Source organism: Monodon monoceros, unplaced genomic scaffold (genome assembly GCF_005190385.1).
Source record: "Monodon monoceros isolate NGI ecotype Baffin Bay Population unplaced genomic scaffold, NGI_Narwhal_1 Super_Scaffold_10, whole genome shotgun sequence".
Lineage (NCBI taxonomy): Eukaryota > Metazoa > Chordata > Mammalia > Artiodactyla > Monodontidae > Monodon > Monodon monoceros.
In genome coordinates this window covers 18,179,708-18,200,249 of record NW_021703766.1, presented here as the reverse complement: position 1 = coordinate 18,200,249, position 20,542 = coordinate 18,179,708, and the positions used below count along the sequence as shown (strand labels likewise).

General features: G+C 44.4%; 2 protein-coding genes across 3 annotated transcripts in view; one reads left to right on the top strand and one right to left on the bottom strand.

The window, feature by feature from the left end:
* On the bottom strand, positions 1-6,874 carry SLC7A6OS (solute carrier family 7 member 6 opposite strand). The gene is made up of 5 exons (XM_029201793.1): positions 6,672-6,874; positions 6,259-6,534; positions 2,303-2,506; positions 962-1,082; positions 1-218 (listed from the first exon to the last, which is right to left on the bottom strand). The coding sequence occupies exons 1-5, from the start codon at positions 6,864-6,866 to the stop codon at positions 88-90; spliced, it is 927 nt and encodes a 308-aa protein (XP_029057626.1). The 5' UTR covers positions 6,867-6,874; the 3' UTR covers positions 1-87.
* Positions 6,875-6,941: 67 nt separating this feature from the next.
* The window catches only part of PRMT7 (protein arginine methyltransferase 7), a 47,051-nt gene continuing 33,450 nt past the window's right edge, over positions 6,942-20,542 (top strand). Inside the window, exons 1-3 of one of the 2 annotated variants that reach the window (XM_029201703.1) lie at positions 6,942-7,043; positions 10,615-10,790; positions 13,825-13,861. In XM_029201703.1, the coding sequence (XP_029057536.1) occupies positions 10,696-10,790; positions 13,825-13,861 (132 nt within the window). In that variant the 5' untranslated portion in view covers positions 6,942-7,043; positions 10,615-10,695. Of the gene's footprint in view, positions 7,166-10,614; positions 10,791-13,824; positions 13,862-20,542 lie in introns of both variants that reach the window. The other variant, XM_029201709.1, reaches the window with a different exon arrangement.

Here is a 20,542-nt window from a genome sequence, read left to right as displayed (position 1 = left end):
CGAGAGGATGTTAACTAGTGTGGCTGACACTGCAGTCACAGAACCCTCAGGGGCTTGTGGTAGAACCTCATGGATATCACAGGATCATTAGTCTGAATCCAGGTCATGGGGGCTGTCATAGCCAAATTCCTTCTGCACATCCAAAGGGTATTTGCTCCACATCTGTGGTCCTCTGTTGTCTCCTTCTTCTTCACTGAGGCTGTTGTAATCATCAGAGACTAGAATGAGATAACAGGAATGGGCTCTAATTGTATGGTTTTCTAAATGACCACAAAAGCCCCTTCCCTTCTCAAAAAAGTCTGTTTTGTTTCCTATTATAAAATACTTGCTCAATAAAGAGAATATAGAACAATTTTTAAAAAGCAATAAACTTCTTACCATGTAAACCAAGTCCTTTAACATTGGAGTGCTTTGTCGTTTTCCCCTCAGTATTTTTTTGTTGTTGTTATAATAGTTGTAGTCATATTGCAAATATAATTTTGTTCCTTGCCACTTCCCCAATAGAATATCCCATAGCTTGATTAACTGTTCCTCTATCATCAAACACCAAGAAAGTCAAAGAACTGTGGTACCAAAGCATCCTTCCTTCCTCTTCCCCCAAGTACCATGTCTGTGTTGTTGCACAGGTAAATGCAACAGTTCTTTGGTTTGTGAAAACCCTGGGCCCACTCCTACTGGCAGACCTCTCCAGCACTCTATTCAAAGTAGGAGGGAAAGGGACCATTGCTAGGCAATGAAAGAACTAAGGATCTGAACCCAGGCCTAACTGACATTATACCTCCAGCAGCCCCCCTGGGAACACTGGTCCTTGCATGTCCTACAGCTCCACCAGCTTGTGGTCAAGCTGGTGGAGCTCCAAGGGCAGAGAAGGAAAACCAGCTAAGATACACCTGTCAACCTTGCTCACACCTCAGTCCCAGATCCCATCAGTCTCTCCCCAACCAGGGCTGCTACCACCTACCTCTGGAATCTTCATCTCCGTTACTGTTCTCCTCCTCTGGGTACTCATTGCGCCAATTATTCTCACTGTTCTCATCATCTTCATCTTCATAAATGTCCTCTGGTTGTTGGTCATCATTCACCTGCACATCTCAACATAAACATGAGCATAAGTCAAAACCTCTAAAGTTATGCTCTGGGGGAAGCTATCAGCAGACCAACTTGGAGAGATGTCATTTAAGGGTGATGTGTGAAAAAGAGAAAACATAGGTGTTAGTTTGCTAGAGGCTGTAGTAACCTCAGGCTATGAAAGGGAGACAGTAGCCCTACTCTACTCAGAGTCCAGCTCCAGGAACCACATTTCCCGGTTGGATGATCTGAACTCTACCAGAAGGGAACGCAGCAGTGTGCGGAGGAGAGACAGCTCTGAGCAGGTGATGGCAGTGATCTTCAAACTGCTGAAGGCCAGCCAGGTAGGAGAGGGATTATATGGATTACAGGTGATGCCAAAGGTTAGAGCCAAAACCCAAGTGTGAAATGCAGAAAGGAGGGGGGCTATGCAGTAGTCCAAGGTGGGTACCAAGGTGTGAGACTAGTTATAGTGCAGGTGTGGGATAGGGTGCTTCTCTCATAATAAGAGGATGAGAGGCAGACCTTAACTTTTCTCATTAATAATTTTAGAATTTAATAACGTCAGGATGTTAGCTTTCTTAATCCAAGGTTTTTCATCCTTTAAGATACAATTAAAAAAAAAAAAAAAGCTTTTGTTTCCATAGGTCCCTTACACAAAATGGCTAAGTATTTCCATATAGCCTATGCACATTCTCTCATATACTTTATTCTTTTAAATTTTTACTTATTTTTTAAATTAATTTTTATTGGAGTATAGTTGCTTTACTCCTCTCACATACTTTAAATCATCTCTAGATTACCTGTAATACCTAATACAATGCAAATACTATGTAAATAGTTGCCAATGTGCAGCAAATTCAAATTTTGCCTTTTGTAACTTTCTGGAATTTCCCCCACCGGAATATTTTTGATCTGTGGTTGGTTGAATTTGGGGATGCAGAGCCCACGGAACCTGCAAATTAAACAGGGCCAACTGCATAAACAAGACTATGTTGCAAACCTTGTAAGAGACTCATTAAGAGCAAAAATTATCAATGTAGACTGTCTTTCCCAAAATTCCTGCACTAAACGCAGGTTTCTAAAAGGCATTTAGCATAAATTTTTCCTTTTAAGCAAGGATAAGAAGAACTAAGAACAACGGCAATCAGGAGTAGAACCTAGGGAGGCAAAGCATGTGTCTAGAAAATGAACTGAGGCTGCCTCATGCCCCCTGTCTCATGGGCCCCCTTACCAACTCCCACTCTTGGCTATAGGGCTGCACAGAGAGGATGTTCTCAATCCATCCTGGAGTGGCCATGTCCAAATAGTAAATGTCATACACATAGTTGTCCTTCTGTTCCTCCTGGTACCCAACTCTTGGTCCATCTTCAGATACAGTCAACCGCTCACGGATCAACTCTACAGAATTGCAGAGGATCACATCTGGGTCAGATGTCTGTAAAGAGAACAGCAGATGATACATGCATAACTTAAAACATGGATGTCCCAAGAGGAGGAACCTAAGACCTCGGTGAAGGAAGCCTCCCTGCAGTTCTCTATGTTGAATTCAAGATTCTTATCCCCATGGCCTACTAGTCTCTTCTCAATTTAGTACTTTTTTTAAGATAGAAGCTTACAAGATAGCTTCTTGCTCTTTTGTGCTTGGCTGACATAAGAGCACACGGGAAGACTGGCCTGAGGAAGGGGAGAGCCAGCAGAGCTGGCTAGTCTTGCCCCCAGGCTCTGCTTCTACAGGTCTTCTCTGAGCTCTTTTGGTATGATGTTCTCCCCTTGGAGATCCACAGGCCGACAGCAGCACCGCTATGGTTGACCCCCAAATGGGTCTGCATTTTGTGCGGCCTCCTATAGGGGCCTAAGGGCGATTCCTGGACCCTGGTGACTACCACCAGCCATCACCCACCACTTGGCTTGCTCACCCTGACATCCTGCTTTTAATCACAAATGAGGAGTGGCCTCCCCTATAATCCTTTTTCTGTATTTTTTTTTTTGCGGTGTGCGGGCCTCTCACTGTTGTGGCCTCTCCTGTTGCAGAACACAGGCTCCGGACGCACAGGCTCAGCGGCCATGGCTCATGGGCCCAGCCGCTCCGCGGCATGTGGGATCCTCCCAGACCGGGGCACGAACCCGAGTCCCCTGCATCGGCAGGCGGACTCTCAACCACTGCGCCACCAGGGAAGCCCTATAATCCTTTTTCTGATAGTTTGAGATGGATTGTCCCAGAATAGAACTTGCCCAGGTAAGATGTGCTCCAGTGGCAAGAGGCTGTGTTGTCTAGGGTAGCACAGGTCACTTTGGAAACCACAGGGACATACTGCCAGTCACTCTCGACAGGTTCATCACCGGAAGCTCTGCAGCTCAAACCAGATACCATACAGGGGGAAGAGGGGGGTGTCCCATGGCCAGGGCAGATAAAGGGAGACCAATGTTCTCATCATTTACAGGCTACAGGGAATTCTTTCTTGCTCCAAAGTCAAAAGGAACTAGAGATGTCAGTTTTTGTGCAGACTCTTGACCAACCTCAAAGCTGCTCACAAGAAAACTTCTGGTTCCAACTCACAAGCCCCTAGCCTTCAGTTCAACAAATTATGCAGCCATTAAAATATTTACAAAAACTAGCAATACAGGGACTTCCCTGGTGGCGCAGCGGTTAAGAATCCGCCTGCCAACGTAGGGGACATGGGTTCGAGCCCTGGTCTGGGAAGATCCCACATGCCGCGGAGCAACCAAGCCCGTGCGCCACAACTACTGAGCCTGCACTCTAGAGCCTGCGAGCCACAACTACTGAAGCCCGCACGCCTAGAGCTCCACAATAAGAGAAGGCACCGCAATGAGAAGCCTGTGCACCACAAGGAAGAGTAGCCACCGCTCGCTGCAACTAGAGAAAGCCCACGTGCAGCAACGAAGACCCAACGCAGCCAAAAACAAAAAATCTCTTTAGATTTTTGGACGGCTTTAGAATCCAAACAATAAAAATAGTTTTAAAATACTAGGCTCCAATCTATTTTTAGGATGCCTGATATTACTGTAAAGCCCTGTTGTTTTCCCAAAGACTTGCATCAATTTTAAGCACAACAGTCGTACAATTTTAATCACAGCCTTGCCAGCAGAGCTACTGGCAACCCTTTTCCTGATAGTCTAGTAGGCATAAAACCTCAAGTTTGCTTTCAGTTTAAATTTATGTTCTTTAATAATTATTCTGCACAAACATTTTTGATGTGTTTACAGTTTGTATTGCATTGTTGGGAAAATCTGTGTTTATATCCTTCCTAACTTATCTACTAGGTTTTCTTATATGATTTAATGAGCTATTTAATTGACTCGATTCCACTGAACATTGGTTTGCTTTTAAAAATGTGTAACTCATGATGCAGTGTGGAATTAGTTTTTGGTAAAAGAGGTGGCTATGGACATCATGCCCAAATTGTTATCCACGTATACTAGGAATGTGATTAAATTTTTTTTGCTTGATATATTTTGAATAAAAATTTCATTTTTAAAAAATAAATTTATTTTTGGCTGTGTTGGGTCTTCGTTGCTGCGTGCAGGCTTTCTCTAGTTGCGGCGAGTGGAGGCTACTCTTTGTTGGGCTTCTCATTGCGGTGGCTTCTCTTGTTGCAGAGCACAGGCTCTAGGTGCGCAGGCTTCAGTAGTTGCAGCACACGGGCTCAGTAGTTGTGGCGCACAGGCTTAGTTGCCCCGTGGCATTTGGGATCTTCCCGGACCAGGGTTTGAACCTGTGTCCCCAGCATTGAGCACTGGCAGGCGGATTCTTAACCACTGCGCCACCAGGGAAGCCCAAGATTTCATTTCTTTGGCCTTACTGCATAGTTGACTTTGCTTTCTGTTTTTTTTTTTTTTTTTGCGGTACGCGGGCCTCTCACTGTTGTGGCCTCTCCCGTTGCGGAGCACAGGCTCCAGACGCGCAGGTTCAGCGGCCATGGCTCACGGGCCCAGCCGCTCCGCGACATGTGGGATCTTCCCGGACTGGGGCACGAACCCGTGTCCCCTGCATCGGCAGGCGGACTCTCAACCACTCCGCCACCAGGGAAGCCCGTGACTTTGCTTCTTGGAAGTGAGGTACAAAACTAACTTAGAAAATGTAATTAGTAGAAAGTAACACTGGGGGCTTCCCTGGTGGCACAGTGGTTGAGAATCCACCTGCCAATGCAGGGGAGAGGGGTTCAATCCCTGGTCCAGGAAGATCCCACATGCCGCGGAACAACTAAGCCCGTGCACTACAACTACTGAGCCTGAGCTCTAGACCCCGCGAGCCACAACTACTGAAGCCTGCGCGCCTAAAGCCCGTGCTCTGCAACAAGAGAAGCCACTGCAATGAGAAGCCCGCACACCGCAACGAAGAGTAGACCCCACTCGCCTCAACTAGAGAAAGCCCACGCACAGCAACGAAGACCCAACAGAGCCAAAGATAAACTTAAAAAAAAAAAAAAAAGTTAACACTGAATTAAATGTGAGAAGACTTGCATTCTAATCCAAAATCTGCCTCAAGCTTGGTATGCTACCCAGATCTGGTCCTTTAACCTCCCTTTGATGAGTTTTCCCATCTGCTTTAGGATTCTTTACCTTGGTCAGAATCCTCCAGTGATTCCCCATCTCTGGGTGAAAGGCAATGTATCCTTGCAACTACCTAGTTGAAAGGGTTTAGCCGGTATCCTCTCCCCAAATTCCTTACTATCTTCTCCCATCCCCCTGGGCTCCATGCACAATGACCTTGCAAACACCAGACAAATTCAGCTTCAGGGTCTTTGCACTTAGAGGTCCTTAGTGTGGAATCCCTCTGCCCAAGATATCCGCAGTGCCTTGCCATTCAAGTCTTTACTCAAAAGTCATTTTCTCAGTGAAAATGACACTGAAATGGGAGCACGCTCCCCCCGCCTCCAATAGCCCATTTCACCATCTGACATTGAATTTGTTTGATGTTTCTCTCCTCTACCTGAATGTTAGGTCCTCACTGCTGTATCCACAGAACCTGAGAAGCATGCCCGGCACATAGTGGGCGCTGAGTAAATACTTGTTGAATGGATAATCTAACCTGTAAAACATGTCCATCAAGCTGGATGGATCATCCATCTCTAAAGTGAAGCCATGTGTACCCTCCTTAACTGTGTGCTAACTTTGCGTACTCTCTGTCCCGAGAAGCCCAGAGCTCGACTCCCGGCGTGTACTCACTTTGCAGGAGATCGCGGCGGCCTCTGGGTCTCCTTCCTCGTGGACCAGGTCCAACAGCTGGAAGCCTGCGTCCTCGGCGGCTTCTGGGCTTCCCGGCGCGTCCTCGGACCCCAAGCCGCTCGAAGGAATTCCCGAGGATCGGCGGCTAGAGACTACCCTGTAGCGGCCGTTCTGCCGGATCTCCCGAGCCGACGCACGGAGATGACGGCGGATACGCTGCTGGCTGCCCTGGGACGGGCGCAGGGCGGCTCGCACGAGCGGCTGTACTGGCTCCTCCTGCGGGGAGTGGGGAGGGGGAAAAAGCGGGGGTGTGGGGCGGCATAAGCAGGGGTTCGTGAAAGGGTTAGGGAAAATGATGCGCCCCAGCTGCGCCCTAAGATCCCTTTCACACCGGCTCCCTCCCGGCCCTATACCTGGGAGCGCACGGTGGCCACCAACTGGAAGACATTATTTTCTGCTGCTCTCTCCAGATCCTCCGGAGGTGTCTTTTGGGCTCCCGACTCAACTGCGCTGGAGCAGAGGCGTTTACAAGCAAGGACAAGTGCCTCAGCGGGTTCCGCACTGCGTTTCCGCTTCACGCGGAGGACTGCTGTCATGCCGGCCTCCATAGCAGCTATCGTGGAGCACTATGGGAATGCGCGGGGTGCGACGGAAGAGCTTTCCAGTTCTGCTTCCGGGCCCCACCCCCGGCCCGCTCAGCGGGCCTAGGGAAGTCCCGCCTTTGCACGCCTGCCGCGGCAAGATGGCGGTGGCGGCGGAAGTGAGTGGCGAGGTTCTCACGGCCGGTGAGGCGCCGGGCTGGTTGGGAAGGTGGGGTCGCGGTTGAAGGGTCGGGTGCAGCCAGCATCCTGTGCTCAGCACAAGGCTTCGGCGGAGGAATGTGGCATGGTCGTACTCGGACACTGGGGTACGCATCTCTTCGGGACGCTGGAGGAACTTTCTAGAATCCGTATGGGGCTGCTCAGAGCTCCCGGGCCGGCGGTAGTGCGGGGTTCTAGGCGGTCCCTGGCTCTGCCATCCAGTCGGGTCATTGCTTCTAGCTGGGCCTGTGACTGAGCACCTCCGCCGGGACCTGGATCATAGTACTTGGTGCCTCCCTTCAGCGACAGGGACCCGCGTCGCAGTCTTAATGGAGATTCAGCCATCGCGCCCCGACTGGGCCACGGTTCCCTGGCTCACTGGTATTTCCCAGTCACAGTATTCTCAGTAGCTGGAAACCAGTCTATCTACCACACACTGGCCAGAGCGGCCCTGTAAAAGCGTACATCCAACGTAGATATTCTTTTGCTTAAAACCCTTGAGTGGCTCCCAGTGCATTTAGAACAAAGTCCAAACACCTTTCCGCAGCCGACATTGCAGAAGCCCACCCCTAGTCGCCCATCATTTCTTCTGCTCAGAGTGCTTCAGTCACTCAGGCTTTTGTCACTCTGCACCTAGTTCTTTACATCTTAGGACCTTTTCTTGGAAAAGTTGCGGTAAGGATTCCTGAAATATGAGCATTGCACTTTCACAGCTTTTAACCTGGGTTATTGTGTAGGCCTCAACTTAGATGCTCTTTTCCTCAGAGAGTCTTTCCATAACTTTGTTATTCTCTTTCATAGTGTCCTGTATATTTCCTTTCTTGCCCTCAGGTAGTCTTTAATTGTATATTTATATTTACTCTCTTTCCCCCATTAGGGTCTGTAAATTCTTGGAGGACAAGGACCTCTTCTGTATTGTTTGTGATAGTTCTCTAGTCCTAATACAGTGCCTGGCATACAGAAGGTGCCTAGTAAATTTTGAATAAATGAACCAGACGTCTGCTCTGAAATCTGACTAGTAAAGCAATTAGGGCTTGGCATGGTGATTTCCATTAACCCTGTGAGTTCACAGCTCTTGTAGAATGAGGAGGAGGTTAGAGTATCCTGAATCTGGAGTATGGGCTCCTTCTTGGAGAGGACAAGTCCTAATAATACGAAGAGATTCATCCATAGAAGATGTTTAGTGTTCACCCAGAGAGGTTACAGGACATGGTTCCTGTCCTCAAGCATTTATTTAGACTTATATGAAACCAGTGACTTCTCTACAGATCTGAAAAGATACTGTGGTCCTAGTTACAGCCTCTGCAACATCATAGGTGAAAAGGGAATTCCATAAATTACAGTTCTTTACTATACTCAACCTTTAAGTGACTTTATGGTTGATTCCACATGGACCACAGGGTAAGGGTTTCAGGACTCTTCACAACATGGACCCCACCAACATGTTTGACCCCTTGTTCAGCTAAACGGATTAGTTCACTGTGCATGATTGTCTAAGCCTTTCTAATCTGGTGAAGTGCTTTTTCCCTCTTCTCACCCACCTAAATCCTACCCATCTTTTAAACTTTTGTCTACTACAGCATTTGTTGGACACGGTTATCTAAAGCATATTACAAATTACGGTAGTTCTAGATACTCTGTCTTTTAATAATAAGTATTAGTAGAGATGTGCAGAGCTGATTGTAGCAGCGCTTTTCAAACTGTTGCAACCCTTTGGTGAGTTATTAAATCAATTTAGTGGATCGTGACCAGCATAAAAAATAAAAATTACATACAGTGGACTATATCAGAGGGTTTTGCCTACAGGAAGACTAGGTATTGTTTCGTGAAACTTTATGTGTGTGTGTATGTTGTGTCTCAGGGTAAAGCATATTTCTTACTGGAGTTGTCAGAAAGCTTGAGAGCTACTAAATTAGAGATTAGACATGCTGAAGTAGAGTTAGAGGTAGAGTTTTACTGAAGGACAAATTGACTACTTTGAGCCAGTCCAGTGACTGCCTGAGTCTTTTCAGAAAAGATTGTTCTCCATCCTCTAGTATAAGAATTCAGTGTTTACTTAGTTTAGATAACTTCAAAAGAACGTAACTCTTGGCAGTAAAATGCCTTAGGAATGTTTAGGGTCCTGTGGAGTAGGCATTCTTTCTAAGGTTTCCTGATGATGGATCAGTGTTTATCAAGAAACGAAGGGGAGTGTGGAACACTTGCTGTTTTCTGAATGGTAAGAGGGAGGGCACTATGAGAGGCCATATCTGCTGAGAAGTACTTTCAGACTTTAAGCTTTGGTGTTTATCTCTCAGAAATAGATACCTTTGGAGAAACAGGCCATATAAGATATGCATCTGGTGACATTTATTTGAAGCCTTTGTTTTTTTTTCAGACGGAGAAAGGTTTTTAAAAATTGTTTTTAAAATTGAATATGGAGTGGATAAGTAAATTGTTTTTAAAATTGAATATGGAGTGGATAAGTAATCATAAAAAATAGTGAGGCATAAAGAATGACAATATCATGGACACCTGTATTCCCACCACCCGGGTTTTTTAATTTTTAATTAAAAAAAAAATTTATTTACCTTGGCTGTGTTGGATCTTCGTTGCTGCGTGCGGGCTTTCTGTAGTTGCCGCGAGCGGGGGCTACTCTTCGTTGTGGTGCGCGGGCTTCTCATTGCGGTGGCTTCTCTTGCTGCAGAGCACTGGCTCTACGCGCGTGGGCTTTGGTAGTTGTGGCACACAGGCTTAGTTGCTCTGCGGCATGTGGGATCTTCCTGGACCAGAGCTTGAACCCGTGTCCCCTGTATTGGCAGGCGGATTCTTAACCACTGCGCCACCAGGGAAGCCCCCACCACCCAGTTTTAGAAAAATAACAATACTGTTACTTTTGAAGTCCCTTGTGTGGCCCTCGTTGATTCCATCCTTTTCCCCTCCCTCTTAGAGGTAACCACTATCCTCATTCCTGCCATGCTTTTTAGTGTGATCCCTGAAGAATATATTGTTCTATGTTGAATAGTTATAAATTTCATATGAATGGAATCATTTGTATTCTGTGATTTGCTTCTTTTTTGGCTCAATGTTATATTCCTGGGATTAGCCATGTTTGCATATAGCTCTGATTTATTTGTTCAGGTGAGGTTTCTTTGTTGGTTTGAATTGCTTTTTCTTTGTATTTTTCCTTAAACTAAGTGTTTACCTTTCTGAGGCAGTGTTGGTGACACTCCTTTACCACCACCCCGATCGATCTCTTTGTGTTCTCCTTTCCTTCTAGCCCTTTCCTTTGCATTATTTCTCTTCTTACCTGCCTTCACCTGAGGCTGTACTCAGATGCACCCGTAAGGGTCATTTGACCCTATTGGAATCATTGAGGACTGCTGAAGTTCCCAGATAGCTTTCTGAGTTTTTGTCTTAATAGTATTTGATGTTATATGCTGAATATAAAACCAAGTAACTCTGCTGGAAAGATTAAAATGCTGATTAACAAATATTTTCAGTGGCTCTGACATTTTTGTCTATTTCTTGGTTTCTTTTTTTTTTTCTCTACATTTTTGGGCATTACAATTTGAAGAGATTTCTGACGATCAGACCTGTCTACAAGCAGCTGGCGAGGCTGCCTTTCTATGCTAAAACTGAGGAGCTAATTGGCACCATGAAAGTCTTCTGTGGGCGGGCCAACCCAACCACGGGATCTGTGGAGTGGCTGGAGGAGGATGAGCATTATGATTACCACCAGGAGATCGCAAGGTAACAAGGGTTTTTCCACAGTTGGCTGCAGCTGGGTCGGGCCCTTGATCTCAAAGCAGATGCCTTGGAATCTAGTCTGAGTGGGGAATAGGCTGTCACCTAGTGCTTCTGATCAGGGCAGGTGTTGATCACCAGCAGGTCTGCTCAGCTAGGTAGGTTTGTGTGGGAGTTAGGCAAAGTTATGCCTGTGTGGAGAGTCAGACATTTTGTGGCAGCTGTACCAGAGTCCCCGAGGATCTGTCTTGTGGACCAAAGAGGACCCAAAGTTCAGTAGTAGTAGTAGTAGTAGACGAATTTATGAAGTTTAATTATTTACTTGCGTCACTGAAATGGTGGCACATTTATCATATAGTTAAATTCTCTTTAATGGAAAAAGTGGGAAAAAATGAGGTTTTTTTTTTCCTTTGGAGGGATGTTTAAAAGTATGTAAGTGAGTTACTGTTGTTTAGCAATCATTAAGTGCATATGACACCGTGCTAAGGCTGTGAATATCAAAATGACAAAGATAAGGTTCTCATCCTCAAAGAACATGCAGTTTTGTGGAATAGACAGACATATAAAAAATTATGACACCATGAGATAAAAGTCAGTGGAAATGGGCACAAAAGTACGTGGAAGCAGCAAGAACCAACTGGGCTGGGAGGGCGATATTTGAATGATTTCCCAAATCTAAAGAAAGGGAGATTGCTTTCTGAGCAGCAGGGATTATGTGCAAACTTCCAGGTGAGCTAGTTTGAGGAATGGCTAGCAAGTCATTGTGGCTGGAGTGTGGTGCAAAATTAGGGCTATAATGAGAGAGGATGCTGAAAAGGTAGGCAGGGGTCATGTTGTAATTGGTGGTAGCAAAATGCAGGAAGAGGAACCTGATTGTATAAGTTCTAGTTTAGCCACTTCTTAAGCTACTTACTTCTTAACGTCAAGTAGCTTGACGTTAGCCAAGCTACTAAACTTCTCTGAGGATCAATGTAGTAATATATGCCTCATATACAGTATAACAGTATATACCTCAGTATAAACAATATGTATATCTCATCATATAATACCCTTTTCTTAGGGTTATTTGATGAGTGAATGAAGTACAATGTCTGGTACAGAGTAAGGGCTCAAACACATTACTTTCTTTCTAAATATTTTGGACGTTATTTTCTGAGTGATTGAGGTATTAAATGGGGAAGAAAAAAGATTAGGTTGCATTTTGGAACATTAACCTGAGAGCAGTGTGGAAAGTGGGTTGGAGGGTGTGAAAACCATATGGGCATTTGGGTGGATATTGCAACCCCAAGGCTGAGACAGTGGAGGTGGAGAGAGGAGGAAAAACTTTGAGAGAGCTTGAGTTTCGTAACTCACTGGATGCAGTGATGGAAGGAGAGAGAGAAAATGAAGTAAGCACCAAGATTTCTGGTTAGAGTGACTAGGTAGATGGAACTCTTGTTCCTTGAGAAGAACACAGGAGGAATGGGTGTTGTTGGGGTGATGAAGATTAGGTATCTGGCTTTGGACATCCAGATGGACATGCCACTGGGCAGATAAATATGGGTCTGGAGACAGTTTGCAGTTGTTAGAGTTGAAACTGGAAGAGATTGCAGGCTTTCAGAGATTGTGTAGAATGTGAGAGGTAGAGGACTGGAGAAGGAATCCTGGAATAGCTGATGAGGCAAGACAACCAGGAGGGCATGGCCAGAGAGTAGAAAGGAAGAGAACGTTTCAGGAAGAGGGAGTGTCCAGCAGGGTCAGAGAAATCCTGGATGTTAATGATGTGAGTGAGCTGGTGGTGCTTAGGAAGAGTGATGTCAGTGGAGTCAGGGGAGTGAGTAGGTGGTGAGGCAGGGAAGATGGGGGAGTGAAAATGCCCCTTAAAAGGTGGAGAGGGGCTTCCCTGGTGGCGCAGTGGTTGAGAGTCCGCCTGCCGATGCAGGGGACACGGGTTCGTGCCCCGGTCCGGGAAGGTCCCACATGCCGCGGAGCGGCTGGGCCCGTGAGCCACGGCTGCTGAGCCTGCGCGTCCAGAGCCTGTGCTCTGCAACGGGAGAGGCCACAGCAGTGAGAGGCCCACGTACCGCCAAAAAAAAAAAAAAAAAAAAAAAAAAGGTGGAGAAAAGTAGAAAGGACCAGATTTCAACTAAACACTCGCAGGTGGGTTCAAATGTTAAAAACCTTGGTATGCCATTAAAAAAAAAAGAAGCCTTTGCTTTTGGTGCAGTGTTCCTCAGAATGTAGAGTATGAAATACCTGTGTCACAGTTGCCTGAAGCACCAGTTCAAGTGCAGATTTCCAGACTCCAGCTCCATCTTCTAGATCAGAAGCTCTTTGTGTGTATTGTGGGAATCTGCATGTAAAATAAGCTCTTCATTAACTCTGATGTCGACCTGAAGCTGGAGGTCCTCTGTTTAATGAGAGTGCCTTAACTCTCACCTGGAATTCTCAGAAAGCATCTTTGGGCTGAGCCTGTTGAGTTCTGGGGGCTTATCCTGACCCTGCCAGAGATTTTTCAAGTTTGTGAATTACTACGATAGAAAATATGGATAAGCAGCTCTCCTCCCTGTAGTTTGGTGAATGCTTCTTCGTTGTGCCTGATGACAACCAAGGGAAAGTGCCAGGCATGATACCCTTCACATATACAGCAGGCATATACTTTCCCTTTCCCCGATTCCTCTCCCCAGTGTTACATCTGTGATCATCCCAATGTACAAATGTATGCAAGATTATGTAAAGTATTGGACACATCTGAGTTGTTCCTGAGGAAAAAATCATATGATGTACAACATGATCAGTATGCTAGGACTATGGAGTTACTGTGACAGGGCTGTCAGCATTTTTAGTCTGAGATTCTTTACTGAAAATAAACATCTGTCTCTGAGATTTTTTTCTGCAGTACAGGAGAATGACAGCTTATAGCTCTATTAAAATAGTTTAAAATGGGCCTGGATACTTGTTCCATCTGATAAAAGAATATATTTATATATGTAAATATTCTCATATGTTGATGTTTATCATTATCAGCAGAAGTTTCTGACCTGTCTTTTTATTCTTTTAGGTCATCCTATGCTGATATGCTGCATGACAAAGACAGGGTAAGTATAGAAGGAAACTGTTATCTTGATGTGGTGTTTGAAACCTTCCATTACAAGAAGGTTAAAAACTTCCCCCAGAGGCATGATGTTAGAATGATGCAGAGAGGCAGTACGGTGTAGTGGTTGGGAAATCAGGAAGCTGGGTCCTACTTCCTGCTCTGTTATTGACTTGAGCGTGACCTTGGAGAAAACATGGGACCTCTGCAGACCTCATTTATTAGAATTTACAGTGAGTGGGCCATACTAGCTGATTTCCATGATCTCTAGATAAAAATACTTTGATTACACAGTTTTACCTCGTATAGTCAGTTTGTAATTTTAAAATAAAATCTCTAGAGGTCACTGCAGACTGTATTTTGTAAAGCATGTTTGGCTTTCACTGCAGAATTACATTTCAGCTTTTGTCCTTTGTTTCATCTGAGTTTTCTTTGTCTGTTTGAGTAAATGTTAACAGTTCTGGTCTTATGATGGCTAGCAACCCAGGATTTCCTGGTCTACCAGAGTGCTTGACTAGTCAGCCTCATCCAGATGGTTCAGAAATTGGGAGGCTTGAAGGAGAAGGATGCAGGGCCACACTTAAAAACTGAGCAGTGCACTGCAGAAAGATCAGGGAACACGGCAGGGCTCGTCATGAGGCTGTGTTGGTGTGGTGTCTCCTTGACCCAGCTCTGGTTAACTGCTCAGCTTGCCTACTTCTTGGTGACACTATGACAGAAGGACCTCCTTCAGCACCATTAGTGTGTAGGCTCCATGGGAGGGGCTAGGTGCCTCTCTAATTTTCGTCAAATATTTGAGTGCCTTTGCTGAGCTGTTGGGGAATTACAGAATGTGGAACAAATATTGTTCCCGGCTTTTGACTAATCCTTTCTAGTTTAATGGTCTTCTTCTTGGACTCGTGGGCCTGTGAGCCTCTCTGATTTTGGTGTCATCTCCAGTGAGGGTCCTTTTTGACCCAGCTTCCAGGGGATTTGGGCAAATGGCATTGTCATCCATCTGGTCAGCCAAGCCAGATGGCGCCCATTTCCTTATCTGAGCCTGTAGTTGGTTGGTCATCAAATCCTATGGTTCTTTCAACCCCATTGCCTGCTCAGCCGTCATTTACTGGCGTTGGTCCCTCTTCTCCTTCCTCTATACAGCAGCCCAAGGAGTCTTTCTGAAATGCCCATCTGACCATGTTACTCCTCTGTTTAAAACCCTTCAGTGGCCTGTCCCTGCTTTTGAGGTAAAATTCAACCTCCTTGGTGGAACATTCCTGACTCTTCATTATTTACCTCTAACTTCTGTTCTCCCCTCCCCGGTTCTGCACATGAGGAAATGGAGTCAGAAGTTGCTGGTTAGTGGCAGAGTCAAGAAAAACATATTTCTCTATGCTTTTGCATGGTGCCTCACATTTTGTTGTTTTATTTTATTTTTTTTAGTAAGGTTTTATTTATTTATTATTATATTTTTGGCTGCGTTGGGTCTTCGTTACTGCGTGCGAGCTTTCTCTACTTGCAGTGAGTGGGGGCTACTCTTTGTTGTGGTGTGCGGGCTTCTTATTGCAGTGGCTTTTCTTATTGTGGAGCACGGGCTCTAGGCATGCAGGCTCAGTAGTTGTGACATGCAGGCTCCGTAGTTGTGGCTCACAGGCTCTATAGCACAGGTTCAGTAGTTGTGGTGCACGGGTTAGTTGCCCCGTGGCATGTGGGATCTTCCTGGACCAGGGCAAGAACCCATGTCCCCTGCATTAACAGGCAGATTCCTAACCACTGTGCCACCAGGGAAGTCCCTATCTTTGTAGTTTTAATTTCCATTTTTTCTAATGGCTAATGATGTCAAACATCGTTTCATGTGCTTATTTGCTATCCGAATATCTTTTGGTGTGGTCTAGGGTTTTGAACATTAGGTAGGACTCTTGATAGATACTACCAATTGCCTTTTAAGAGGGCTCCAATAGTAGCTTTAAAGTTGGATAATTAATTTTATTTATTTTATATACAGCAGGTTCTTATTAGTTATCTATTTTATACATATTAGTGTACACATGTCAATCCCCGTCTCCCAATTCATCCCCACGCCCACCCCCCCGCCGCTTGCCCCTCTTGGTGTCCATATGTTTGTTCTCTACATCTGTGTCTCTGTTTCTGCCCTGCAAACCGGTTCATCTGCACCATTTTTCTAGATTCAAAGTTGGATAATTAAAAAGTGATAGCTAGGGCTTCCCTGGTGGTGCCGTGGTTGAGAGTCTGCCTGCCGATGCAGGGGACACGGGTTCGTGCCCAGGTCCGGGAGGATCCCGCGTGCTGCCGAGCGGCTGGGCCCGTGAGCCGTGGCCGCTGGGCCTGCGCGTCCGGAGCCTGTGCTCCGCAACGGGAGAGGCTGCAGCAGTGAGAGGTCCGCGTACAGCAAAAAAAAAAAAAAAAAAAAAAAGTGATAGCTAATTTAATGAGTGTTATTAATTTGGAAAATATGCAGGCCCTGGTTTACTGTTGAGGATGCTGCTAATTAGGGTTCTCAGGTGATCAGCTCACTGAAACTCCCAGGCCAGCTCCCAGTCCCACTCTCTTTCTTGTTACCCCACAGGCACAGCTACACAAAGAAAACTGTGCCCTCCTGCTTTTTGGGAATACAGTGTATTTAATGTTCATTTTCCTAGTTCAACAATTCTAACAATTGCCATCCTGATTTTTTTAACTTTTTTTTTCCTTTCATCATGGTAAAAAGCACATAACATAAAATGACATACTGATTTTATCCAAAGCATAAATGCAGTTACTTTAGGAGTCAAATATTTCTGTGAGGCTTATTGTGAAAAATAGCAGTCCCAGGGCTTCCCTGGTGGTGCAGTGGTTAAGAATCCGCCTGCCAACGCAGGGGACACAGGTTTGTGCCCTGGTCCGGGGAAGATCCCATATGCCGTGGAGCAACTAAGCCTGTGCGCCACAACTGCTGAGCCCATGAGCAACAACTACTGGATCCTGTGCGCCTAGAGCCTGTGCTCCACAGCATGAGAAGCCGCCACAATGAGAAGCCCGCGCTCTGCAACGAAGAGTAGCCCCCGCTTGCTGCAATTAGAGAAAGCCTGCGTGCAGCAGCAAAGACCCAACACAGCCAAAAAATAAATAAATAATAAATAAATAATTTCTAATAAATAAATAAAATAAAATTGGGTAGACAGAATACACACACACATACAAAAACATGCTGTTTAAAAAAAGAAGAAAAAAAGGGACTTCCCTGGTGGCGCAGTGGTTAAGAACTCGCCTGCCAATGCAGGGGACACAGGTTCGAGCCCTGGTCCGGGAAGATCTCACATACCGCGGAGCAGCTAAGACCATGAGCTACAACTACTGAGCCTGCACTCTAGAGCCCACGAGCCACAACTACTAAAGCCCGTGCGTCTAGAGCTCGTGCTCCACAACAAGAGAAGCCACTGCAATGGTAAGCCCGGGCACTACAACGAAGAGTAGCCCCTGCTCACTGCAACTAGAGAAAGCCCACGCTCAGCAACAAAGACCCAACGCAGCCAAAGATAAATAAATAAATAAATTTATTAAAAAAAAAATAAAGAAGCAGTACCCTGGTGTATCGTCCCCCAGACAGTACCTTTTAATAGTTACCTTCAGAGGCAACCTCATTTCTTTTCTTTGAGCTGTTTTATGTTTACTTCCAGATCTAAATAACTATTATCTATTGACTTTCCACTGTGAGAGCTGAGAGTTTGGTATTCTTTCAGCTCCTCCTTCCCACTCGTTCTCCGTTTGTCCCAATGTAGTTATAATTTTTGCTAAATTGGTATTCAGTGTTTCAGTAGGCAAGTCACTTAAATTCTTTGTGCCTCTGTTTTCTCATCTGTAAAATAGGGATAACGATAATACCTCCTTTTGAAGGGTTGTGTTGAGGTAAACACATAAATGTGCATGTTAGTTAAAATTGTATGTTGACTTTATTAGGCATGTGTAAACACTGTTCACAGTTGAGCTATGCGATAACTTTGGTTGCTTTTTCTTTCTTGAATAACTTTATTAATAATTATCTTACTTTTGCTTTGTTTTCTTTCTTTTTTTTCTTTACTTTTTGGCCACGCCTTGCTGCTTGCAGGATCTTAAGTTCCCCAACTAGGGATCGAACCCGCGCCCTCGGCAGTAAAAGTGTGGAGTCCTAACCACTGAACTGCCAGGGAATTCCCTTGCTTTGTTTTCTATGTACGCATCCTTTTATGCCCAAACTTTCTCCCAGTAGTATAAATTTCCTTTCTGAAGGAAAGGTCAAAACAATCAGCTATTCTGTCAGTTTCATCTTCTTGGAGATTGTCTCTGGGATCATTTTGCCCTGCTCCAGTCTGGACTGGGTGCCTTCTAGACCTGCTGTGTATCTGTCGTCCCGGGATTCTTTTTTATTGTCTGTAGACTTCCTTCATTCCTCTTTTTTTATTGGGTCTTCCATTTCCTGCATCCCATGTATTCCTCTTTGGTTCCCTCCCTCTTTGGTGAAGCTCATCCTTCCTCGCTTTCCTGTGAGAGGGTTTGTGGGAAGTAAGGTTTTTGAGACTTGGCTTGTCCAAAAACTTCTGTATTCTATCCTCACACTTAAGGCTGGATTCTAGTTTGGAAATCACTTCAGAATTTTGACATTATCACTCCATTTTCTTTTTAAGTCTAGTACTATTTTAAAGGCTTTGATATTTTAAACTCTAGTACTATTCGTATTCTTTAAAAGAACCTTTTTGTTATAACATAGACGCACAAAACAGTATAAAATGTATATGTATAGTTTAAAGAAGAATAATAAAACAAATGCTCATAGACTCACTACTCAGCTTAGGAAATGGAACATTACTATTACTTGGAATTCCTTATGTGTTCCTTGATTGCATTTGTTTTCCTCCTTCCAGAAGTTTCCACTGTCTTGAATTTTGTATCAGTTACTCTCTTGCTTTTCTTTATAGTTTTACCACCTACTACATGTCCTTAAAATATAAATTCTTAGTTTTGCCTGTTTTTGAACTTTATACAATGGAGTCATAATGTGTTTATTCTTTGTGACTTGTCTTTTTGCTCAGCATTGTTTTTGAGATTCATCCATTTTGCGTGTAGCTGTAAGTTCATTCATTTTTCACTGCTATACAGATTCCATTGTGTAAATACATCACTACTTACCCATTCTTCTGCTGATAGGCTTTGGGGTTGTTTCCAGCTTCCTTCTATTGTAAGTAGTGCTACCTGGAACATTCCAGTAACTGTACTGTGGTGCATATGCATATTTTTCTCTAGGGTGTGTATACCTGGGAATGGAATTGCTGGCCATCAGCCATCAGGTGTGTTTAGCTCTATGGGTAATGTCAGATTCTCTTCCAAACTAATAGTGCCAGTTTACATTCTCACGTCTTGTGTATTAACCAATTTTTACATCTTTGACAATCTGGTAGGATTGAACTAGTCTCTCACTATAGTTTTAATTTGCATTCCCCTGATCACTGCTGAATGTGAGCTTTTTTCATTTTTCATTGGCTATTCATGTTTCCCCTTTTATGACCTAGTAATTTGTAGGAATTCTTTACATATTCTGGGTACTAACCATTTGTCAGTTATATGTATTGCTGGTCTCTTAGTTTGTGGGGTTTTTTCCGCAATACAAGTTCTTAAATTTAATGTCAAATTTATCTTATATTTTCTTTATTGACTGGTGCTTTTTGTCTCATATTTAAGAAATTCTTCCTTTTGCCAAGGGTTTAAAAGCTATTGCTGATAGTACTGAATTTCAATTGTTTTTTATTTACTGATTTGGAATCCTGTAATCTTTCTCAGTTCTCTTAATTCTAATAATTATTTGTAGGTGTTTTGGGTTTTCTTCACACTCATCTCATATGTGATTAATAATAATTTTCTTTCTTTCTATCTAGATCTTATTTCATTTTTTCTTGCTCTAATGTGTTGGATAGAATCTCCAATATAATGTTCACTTCATCTGATTTTGGGTGAATTTATTTGCTAAAGATTGTTTTTAATATCCTTTAATCTCTTTTGTTTATTTACTTATTCGGTTGCATTGGGTCTTTGTTGCTGCACGTGGGCTTTCTCCAGTTGCGGCAAGTCAGGGCTACTCTTCATTGCAGTACGTGGGCTTCTCATTGTGGTGGCTTCTCTTGTTGTGGAGCACGGGCTCTAGGCGCGTGGGCTTCAGTAGTTGTGGCACTCAGGCTCTAGGGCACTAGGGCTTCAGTAGTTGTGGCACATGGGCTTCGTTGCTCTGTGGCATGTGGGATCTTCCCGAACCAGGGATCAAACCCGTGTCCCTGCATTGGCAGGCAGATTCTTAACCACTGCGTCACCAGGGAAGTACCCTCCTGGTGGACTCTTTAATCTCTGCAGCATATATACTGATATCACCACCTCATCACCCGCCCTTCATTCCCAGTTTTTGGCTACTTGTACTTCTTTTTCTTCCTTTACCATTTTTTTCCGTTTCTTTTTTGGACTGGTCTTACCAGAGGTTCTTCAAGTTTTTAATCTTTTGAAATAACTAAATTTTATCTTCATTGATTTCTGTTTTATATTTGTTTCCTAATTCATTGATTATTGTTCTTTATTATTTTTATTCATCTACTCATTTGGAGTTTATTTTGCAGCCCTCTTTCTAATTTTTTAGGTGGATGCCTGTCTCATCTTTTGTCTTTTTTTAATGCATTTCTCTCCAAATATT

Excerpts from the sequence above, each read along its gene's own strand:
- SLC7A6OS (XM_029201793.1), bottom strand. The coding sequence starts at position 6,866 with ATGGAGGCCGGCATGACAGCAGTCCTCCGCGTGAAGCGGAAACGCAGT. Across the intron at positions 6,535-6,671 it reads TGGCCACCGTGCGCTCCCAG|GAGGAGCCAGTACAGCCGCT; the intron begins GTATAGGGCCGG and ends CACTCCCCGCAG. Across the intron at positions 2,507-6,258 it reads CCGCCGCGATCTCCTGCAAA|ACATCTGACCCAGATGTGAT; the intron begins GTGAGTACACGC and ends TTCTCTTTACAG.